This window comes from Oreochromis niloticus, linkage group LG12, assembly GCF_001858045.2.
Source record: "Oreochromis niloticus isolate F11D_XX linkage group LG12, O_niloticus_UMD_NMBU, whole genome shotgun sequence".
Classification (NCBI taxonomy): domain Eukaryota; kingdom Metazoa; phylum Chordata; class Actinopteri; order Cichliformes; family Cichlidae; genus Oreochromis; species Oreochromis niloticus.
Window position 1 is genome coordinate 16,933,687 of NC_031977.2, and position 9,329 is coordinate 16,943,015.

A 9,329-nucleotide genomic window follows, 5' to 3' on the forward strand; every position below is an offset into this window, starting at 1 on the left:
TTTTTTCCTCACTACTTTGAACTACTCATTGTTTGGTTACAGTTCAGGCTGTTGGAGAGGTGATAAGTGTTGAATGTAAAAAAAGAAAATGTCCCCAAAAGTGAGATTTCAGCAGAATAATTTATTGCAACAATTTAAATGATAAAAAAAATTCTCTTTTCTTCATTATTAAAGGTATACACTACAATTAAAAGTGACACAAAAACACAAATGTGACAATATCATAATAAAATAACTTAATGAAGATAAAAAAAATATATCTACCCTGACCATTAAATAAAAATGCGTTAAAAGGAATTATTGGACTTGTCTTCATCTTTCATTTTGAATATCGTTTAGAGCAGACAAGCGAGGTGTTTTAGGAGCATCTTCTATGTGCAAACTTAAGCTTTGTGCGCAGTGACCGCAGGATGAATAAAAACTGTGCAGGGAAGCCGAGGGAATAGAAGACCTGCGTTTTTACTTCCTCAGTTCATCCGCACTAGGCTGGAGGTTGCCCCTCAATGACTGTCACCTGAAGAACTTGTCTATGGTGTTGCAAGGACCGAGGCTTTTAACCTTTTTAGACGGAGGAGATGAAGGCGTGTCCCGTCTAAATCATAAAAAGAAAACACAACAATTAATACTTTTATTTATACATATAAAATTTCAATGCTACTTCAGTCACACTAAATGGAACAAGAAGAGATCGCATGTCAGCATTCAGTGAAGCGATTTGTAAACAAGCTGTCTCACCTTTTGCTTTTGCCTTTACTTGCTTGCTTTAGCTGAAGATGTCCTCCGTCTACAAACAGAAAGGGACACTTATTGGCATCGACAGAAAAAATAATGTATCCCCCGCTGTCTTTTCTCTGACATAAAAATGACTTCCATTGAGGAGGTGCACAATTGCAGCACCAGGGATATAAAGAGTGCAATTTCTGAGGCAGGCTTGTTTAAGAGGAAACCGGGGTGCAGTTCATTGTAGGAAATGAATAGGTGAGAAAGTGATTTAGCAATTTCCAAGGCCGGGGCAAAGGGAGCCCCATGGGGTGAAATGAGATGTCTTTTCCCGGTCTGAATCGATACAAACGTCTCACATAGTGTCACTGTCTGTAAATAACAAGGTCATAGGCCACTGACACCTTCCCAAATACACATTCCTTCTGTTAACTCTGCTGTCATACAGCTTATAGACTCGGCTAACAGGATCGCTCCCGTCATCACGACAGAATAGTTTCTGTCAGAAAAGAGGGTTGCTGTTAGTACCTTCATGTAGCCGAAGCATGTAGTGACTGCATGCATCATAATGAAAAACAAATTTTTCAGAATACACACACAACGAGGTTCGCTTTGTTTAATACACACACTTACCTGTGCTCTTGCTATTTTTAGCTGGAGATAGATTTATGGAGGATGATGTCTGTCTCCCCAGCTCATGTAAGACCTCCTGGTTCAGGCAGAGGTCAACGTGGTGGTTGAAGACGGCAAGGTCATGAGTCTCCTGGGTCAGCTGACACACCGGGCAGACGAAGACTGGCCCTTTGCTATTAGATGGCTGAGGCTCTTGCGAGGTCGCAGTTTTGTTGTCGTCTTTAATCAACGAAACCTTTTGAACAGAATCTTTTTTTACGCTGCTTTGGCCTTTCTGAGGATTGACTTTTGACTTCTTCTCTTGAGCCTCGTGCCGCCTCCTCAGTTTGTTCACTGCTGCACGTTCCTCGCGGTCCTTCTTTAGATCCGACTCTGACTCTGTGTCTGACTCTGTGCCATTGTTTGTTTTTTGAGAGGCGTTGCTGAGACATTGGTCTATATGCGTGTTGAAGACATTCAGGTCGGTGGTTTCCACCTTTCTGAAGCACACGGGACATGTGAGGGTTTCTGATTCTGCACAGGCTGATGTGGATGCATGCGCCTGTACAGGACTGGGAGTTTCTGAGAGATCGGGCGGTAAATGGTTGTTTTCACTTGCTTTGGCCGGACTCCCTGCTTTAGCAATCACTGGAGCGTTTTCCCCGCTCCCCTCATTTTTTGAGGCTGCATTAGCTGCCTCGAGTTGCAGTCTTCTAACATGAGCCCTTTGAAAGAAAGACTGCTGGAGTCCCACAGCTGCCTGGCTTCCTTCTGTCTCCCTCTGCTTACTCCGCCAGGGAAGGTCTTCTTGTCTCTGGTGTTTCTGTTCCACTAGAGGGCACACAAGTGGCGAGGTGTGGAAGGAGTAAGCATCGGAGAGATGCTCATTCCCCGGTTTTTGATGCATCCCTTGGGAAGAACTAGAGCAGTCTGTCTTGCCGCTCTGCAGAAAGCCGATGATGCTCTTCTGCAAGGGCTTTTTATCATCCAAACTAGCGAAGGCAGAAATTCGAACACCTACAAGCACAAAAACAAATCATCTGGAGAAAACCTCTAAACGAATGCCAGCTGTGTTATTATTTCCACATGAAGCTTGTCACACATCATTTAGGTTCATTTCAAGCTAGTTATATTAATTGATATGTCAGTTTTATTGTTATATCTAATTACCCATGAGCCTCAGTCTGAGTGGCTGAGGGCTCTCATTTTCTATTTCCGTTTTCAGGAGGTCCTTAGCAACAGCGAAGATCTCATCCACTGTGGCAACAGCACACGGCAGCGTCATTGCCCTGGTTTTCACCTCGAAGTTCACATTCTTGAGCTTCAGTGTTACCGTTTTACCCTTTCAGGAAGACAAAAAAATATAAATACACCTTTAAATTCATATTAGGCAAACAGTCACGGCCATTACAGCGTGCACTCTAATTAGACATAAATAATAGTACCAGGAAAGAGATGGAAATCTGTATAATCATATCAGTGATTGACTTGTCAGAATCCATTTTGTGAGTTTTTATGGCGATATGTTCAAAGCTGATAGTAGCCCCCTTCTGTCTCTTTAATGGTCCTCCATTTCCTGCAGCTATCAAAGCCACATCAGGACCCAGGTAGGGGGGGTAATAGTTGTGCTAAGCCATCCAGTCCTTACTGTATCGATTCAAAAGGGAATGGACATGTTAGAGTAACTGTATGAGATTCTGTTTGGAGACACAGTAAATCTAAGAAGGCGAAGTATAAGAATTATGTGTTAGGAAGGTGTCGAGGCTCCATGTGCTGCCAAAATAGCTTCTTCACGTTTCTGGAAATGTATTGGAGCAACAGAGCATCATTTTTATTCAAAAGAAATTGTTTTTTCTTTCCCTCTTTTGATATTTCGATGATGGTGATAGAGAGCGGTGTCTAACATGTCGGTCCACAATGTGTAGGAGTTCAACTTTACACAACTTTTATGCCATCAAATCATTCAGTGATGGCTCGTGCCCTATGGAAGGAGGCACTGCCATCCAGAAAGAAGATGACAGGGATGACACAGCTGTAATGTAGAGGTCAGAGGTTTAGCTTTTCCTTTAACTTGTCTGTTGTCTGAAAAAAGTTGATCTATGAAAGAAAGGCAGCCAAAAAGATGTTAAAGAAAATCTTCTTATACAGCGGATATGCACAGATATGGGTTTAAAGGTTACAATAACACTGATCAATACCTTCAGACCTTCTTTCTTCATGTCTTCTGCTAGATCTTCACACAGCTCCCTGCACAAAGACAACTGCTCCTCAACTTTACTCAGTTCTTTAAAGGTCCTGTAAATATTGAGAGTATGACAGAGAAATTAGAAGAGAGCCGAAAGAAGAGGAAACCATTTTTAAAAAAAACTATCAAATATTAATTAAAATTGTTAAAAAAAAAACAAACCTCTCTGTGCTCATGCTTTTTCTTTCTTCATGCCTGTGTGACAGCAGAGACAGTCAGCTTTATCTCCTTCTTCTGGAGATCAGTTGTACTTGAATGTTATGAAGCAAGCAGACAGTACCTGGGTATATATGTGGAGCCCAGACCCAGAGAAACCTCCAGGAAATGATGCCAGGCTGTCTCCGAGAACAGCAATGACAGCAACGCCATCTGCTGGCCAAGATGGGAGCAGGTACTGATACCCAAAGCGTTCAGCATCTTCTCACTCACCTTTCCTATGCCACAAACCTAGAAGAGCACATAAACATGTTTTTAGCTTTTCAGCCATGTTTCACAGTGACTCCACATCATGTCTGTAAACCTTTATACTGCATTCTACTCAGAACTTCACACTTAACATTTATTTAAATAAATAAATCAATGAAGACAATTAGGAGGAAAAAAACAAACACGTTCGGCTAAAAAGCAAATGATCCCTGGTTCGATTCTGGGAGGACACACAGATCCTTTGAGCGTGAGACACATGGATTTCTGGAGTAAAAATCAAATATTCAGAGCTACCCGCTGCGGAGACCCATTGTGAATATGGGAACAACTGAAAGTAGCTTTAAACATGATACAAATAAACTGGAGAAAGCAATAACTAAATCACTGGAGAAAGTCCAAACGCAAGATAAAAAGGGAAAAAACTGTAGCAATTGTGTTTCTTGTTAGAGATCACAAATCTTTTTCTTTTTTTTTTTAAAGCCACTCTTCTAGCATCAAGCTAACAAACCTTATTTCAGATGGTTATTTAACACATCCAATGCTTTTTCACAGAGCAGGCTTATACATGTAAGAGCCCAAAAACAAACTTTTTTATCATCTATGAAGTCTTAAGATTAGCATTGTGACTCGAGGATTTTATCCAACCCAGTATTAATTACACTTTAACAGACTCAATCTTTGTCCTTTCAAACATCCTAGTAAACAAACTTCCGTTTACTATTAAACCCTTGAAAAACATCCAGCTGATGTATCTTTTACTAAATAGACTCCATCATGTCTGCTCACAGACACAAATATGTGACAACTGCAGTTTTAACTTTGTTCTGTCATCAAGTTGAGCCACAGACTGTGACTTAACTGGGACTATTATTAACCATGAACCCTTCCATTGCAGTGGGTTGTCTCAGCTCTAACCCAGTGCAGTGAGGTTTGCAAACAAGCGAGTTCAAACTCAAACGTTATTTGCACTGTTGCAGCAAAAGAAAAAAAAACATACTAAAAATCTTTCTCGTATTACCAAGCAATATACTACAAGCACACAGCTCTGCTAATGCTTTAATTTGAGTAATGTGTACTGTACTTTGCGAACTGGAAGGTTATGGATGAAGTCCATCACTGCCTCTCTGGTGGATGGGAGTCTGTATTGTCCATTGGGTTTGTTTTTGTCACTGCACACCTTAGCCAGCATCATGTTTGGAGCAATTCCTGGAAGGTTGGAAAGTATCATTGACTAAACTTTTTTTTTTTCCGAACAGCTGGTAAAGCATGCATAATAATTCCCAAAATATGCATACTAGACTTGTCAGGCTTGCATTAGATTAGAATGAACTGATGAACTTGGTCTACAGACAAACAAAAGTAATAAAAATTTAGTATGAAAATATGTTGTAAACTATCATATATAGAGCAATAAATAAATAGGTATTCGTAATGACAGCAGCTTTAACAGTGGCACACGGATCAGCGATGTTCAGTGACTGCTTAGAGCTCAGGTTGTGATATTTATTACTGGATATCCCTGCTATGCAGTTAAAATGAGAGTGTTTTAAATTAAAAGCAGACTGGTTTCTCTCTCACCTGCACTGGCAGTCAGCATCGTCTTCTGCTCGATGCGGAAGCGCATCTCTCGCACAGCCTCTTCAACAGATGTCCCAAACACCTCGAAATCACCTGCAGGAGCACGCACACCTTCAGGGCCCACTGGGCTGGGAGAGGAGCCTGGGCTGTCCTCAAACAGTACTGGGGAGAGCTCTCTTATCTCTGTCATGGCTTCCTGGGAAAGCTCAGCTTTTTTCTCATCTTTACAAGAAAAAAAAAAAAATAATCACACAACATCAAATGAATTCCTGATATATAAAACTTCATATATATATGTGTTTGTGTCTATATATTAAAGAAAAACAAATCCCTACCTGTGGTCATGTCTCTGACACGGAAGTGATGTGTACGTGCGGACTCTGGCCAGTGCTGCCTCTGCTCCAGGTGGTCTGTGAAATCTAGATAAGCTTCATCCAGGCTCAGTGGCTGAAAGTTCGGGTCATAGTCTGCAAAGATCTCCCGGATCTAACAGAAGGACAGACAGATGGGCACCTGTTGAGCAACAAGCCACTGAAACAATTTGTTTGCATGTGTGTTTTTAGGTATTGCGCTTACCTCATTGCTCACAGCTCTGTACTTATCAAAGTTAAGTGGAACAATGACTAAACTGGGGCAGAGTTTCTTTGCAATGAAGCCAGGCATGGCAGCTCGAACCCCATATTTCCTGGCGTGATAGTTAGAGGTCGACTGTGAAAGGAAAAGAGGCGATATGAATGAAACAGAGAGAGTGGCTGTTCTGGATCTTAAATGGCCATGATTTCAATACTTAATCTTCGTGTAGTTTGTAAAGTAGTGAGAGCATGCGTATACTATATTTCAGTGCCGTGTGGTTTATATTTGAGGTAAACTTTTAATATCTTGTTTCAGAGTTCAGACATAATTCATAGTCAGCATCTGTGGCGCCTACACCCTGAGCGTGTCCATTAGCCACAATAGCAATGTTTTTAACCCACCAGCATGCTCATGGATCCTACAGCCATGGGCTTGTCCTTCAGTTCAGGACAGTCTCTCATTTCAACAGCAGCGTAGAAAGCATCCATGTCCACATGTACAATCACACGGCTTAGATCACGACTCTTCTCCAGTGCTGTGGCCACCTTTTCCACCTACGCAGAGAGAATAAAATGAAAAGAAGCCAGTTGCTTGAAGCTCACCTGAGTTGTGTCTGTGTGATTTTCAGGTCACCTCTGGAAAAAGAAGTCAGCTTTGGCCATGTGAATCCCTTACATCTTACCTGAGCTTGTGCTTTTTTTAACTGCTGCTCTGTGATCCGTGCCTTCTGTAGCATCATTTTCGTAATGCGCTGGTTCACCTGCTGATCTCTCTTCAGCTCATTCTCGTAAAACTTCGATCCCTGCCCAGGAAGGACAAGGACAATGGGGAGTTATAACAACTCCGTTTCACAGCTTTAATAAAAAGCTACTATAGCGCATTTATTTTTAGGACTGGATGTCATTACACAGAGGATAGTGGACACAAAGGGGAACAGGATACAATCTATAAAAGTGCGTGGAGGTTTATATTGTCCACAGTGTCATTTGTGCCTTTTATTGGCTAAAGCTAGATACATCCAAGTAAACCAAAAAAAAAAGAGTCAATTTTTAGATTTTGCTCCCACAATGTCCTCTTTTAGACTACAAACTGAAACAAACTTAACTCATGTACATATTTCAAAATAACATTTTAGAGCACCATTATACAAAAGCTATTCATATTACTGTAAGGAATGAATTATGACACTTATATGGTGATATAAGAAATCTACAAAAAAATGCATCATCAGAAATAGTGTCAGTTGAAGGGTGGCTGTCGAGAAGGCATTCTTAAGAAAGGGAAACTAGAAGAAAAGGCTCATGTGTGTCAAATTACACAAGAAGTGGACTGAAAATCAGCGGTAACAGGTCTTGTGGAGTGTTAAATCCAAATTTGTATTTTTTTGTTCAAATTGTCATCAGTATGTATGCGAAAGAGAAAGGCTAAATAGTGGATGTGTGCAGCCATCTGTGGAACACGGTGGAGGCTTTGTCATGGTTTTTTGTTAAAACTGATTAAATTATGAACACAGAAAAGTATCATCGGATTTGAATCCACCATAAAATAACATCTGGAAAGTGTGTAATTAGCAACAACTTCATTTTTCACACCATCTGAATTAAGGCTTGTGTCCAAACACACTGCCAGTGTGCACACAATGCAACACTATCAGTCATGGATAGCATGGAACTCAACATTATTGAAGCAGTGTGGTATCATCTAAAAGCAGCCAACATCCATAGAAGAGCTTTAAATGTCTCCCAGGAAGCCTGGAGAACTACTCCTGAAGACTACTTAAAGAAATGACAAGAAAGCTTAGCTAAGACAGTTCAGGCTTTGTTGAAGAATAAAGGTGTCATGTTTGTTAGAAATGTACATCCTCTGTCTTTGCGTTATATATAGTACTTCTATGTATTTTTTGTGCGTGTTTCAGTATATTGCTGCCCTTATTTTCCATCCATCCTAGCAAAACATAAAGACATGCAGAACGGCACGTCAACAAATTATCCATGCTTATGTTCTAAAAACTAATCATTTGCATCCTCTCGGACCTCAGGTGTGTCATGCCCGTGTCTTTTTGTGAGCACTTACCTTGGAGGTTTCCATGATGATCTTATTGATCTTGTCTCTGTCAAGACCCTCCATACCAGCTTTGTTGTCATTGAGAGCCATTCTGGAGAGGAAGCCCTCTTCTTTGGTGGATGCCACCCCATTCTCCATCCTAATGACTTACTTAGTGGAGGTACACTTCAGGTTATAACGAAATGGGCTCTTTTCTGAAGAACTCAGAGCTGTACATCCCCACATATGTGCGGCTTTCCGGGCTGGATCAGATCAGAGTTTCTCAATGACAAATAAGAGCCACGGTGACTGTAAGTTAAGTCACTGAGCTTTCTGACATACATGTCTTTACATGTATTGAAAACAGCTACGGCGGCGGTTTTTTTGGCGGCACTTCCGCGTCCGTACGTCATCAGCCAAATAGGCGGGACTAAAAGACCAAGAGCGTCATTTCAGGATTGTACCTTCCCTTCAAAGTTTGCTTTTACAGTTTATGACTTGGGATCGTGCAGTGTTTCTGCTGATATGAGTTAACCTTAGATTGTTATCGGTCCGTTTAAAGTACACTGGATACTCCCGAGTGCCAACAAATATGTTATGAAACCCTTTGGCATATTTCACACGAGGATTTAAAAATGGATCTGCTGGTCAAGTAAATTAAGACATCAACTGATGAAATGTAGTTTCGTTGCAAACAACGAAACAGATCCTCACAACACAAACTGCACCCCATATCAGGGTAAATATTTATGTAACATTTATGTGGCGTCACATTTACATAAAACATCAGTGCTATAGCACACACACAAAACATATTAGTGTTAACTATTCCTACCTGTGATCAGAAGTCATGCCAAATTGATTTTTTTAAATTCCAGTTTTACTGGTTTCTTCTGTTAACGGTAAACCGCTTTTTTGATTGGACTGATCCTTGCTGTGGGTAACAAAAAATCTCCTCATGTGGCCCGTCTGTGAGGTAGAATAATCATGTTTGCCTACACAAAAAGTTAGGCTATATACAACATTGTTTTATACATACTGTTGTAGTCATTGGGGACTATGCAGCAATAATATATATATATATATATATATATATATATATATATATATATATATATATATATATATATAT

General features: G+C 40.5%; 1 protein-coding gene across 1 annotated transcript; it reads right to left on the reverse strand.

The window, feature by feature from the left end:
* Positions 1-101: 101 nt before the first annotated feature.
* polk (polymerase (DNA directed) kappa) lies at positions 102-8,633 on the reverse strand. Its single transcript, XM_003459846.5, has 14 exons — positions 8,228-8,633; positions 6,837-6,956; positions 6,556-6,708; positions 6,158-6,289; positions 5,917-6,067; positions 5,582-5,803; positions 5,085-5,209; positions 3,858-4,024; positions 3,740-3,772; positions 3,531-3,627; positions 2,503-2,674; positions 1,354-2,349; positions 736-784; positions 102-592 (listed from the first exon to the last, which is right to left on the reverse strand). Exons 1-14 carry the CDS (start codon positions 8,354-8,356, stop codon positions 511-513), a joined length of 2,628 nt encoding a protein of 875 aa, XP_003459894.1. The 5' UTR covers positions 8,357-8,633; the 3' UTR covers positions 102-510.
* Positions 8,634-9,329: the final 696 nt, after the last annotated feature.

What these genes read in the sequence shown, in the direction of transcription:
- polk (XM_003459846.5), bottom strand. Translation starts at nt 8,356, where the DNA reads ATGGAGAATGGGGTGGCATCCACCAAAGAAGAGGGCTTCCTCTCCAGA. An exon ending in AAAAGCATGAGCACAGAGAG is followed by an intron (nt 3,628 to 3,739) that starts GTTTGTTTTTTT and finishes CAATATTTACAG; the next exon opens with GACCTTTAAAGAACTGAGTA. An exon ending in TGAAGAAAGAAGGTCTGAAG is followed by an intron (nt 2,675 to 3,530) that starts GTATTGATCAGT and finishes TCTTCCTGAAAG; the next exon opens with GGTAAAACGGTAACACTGAA.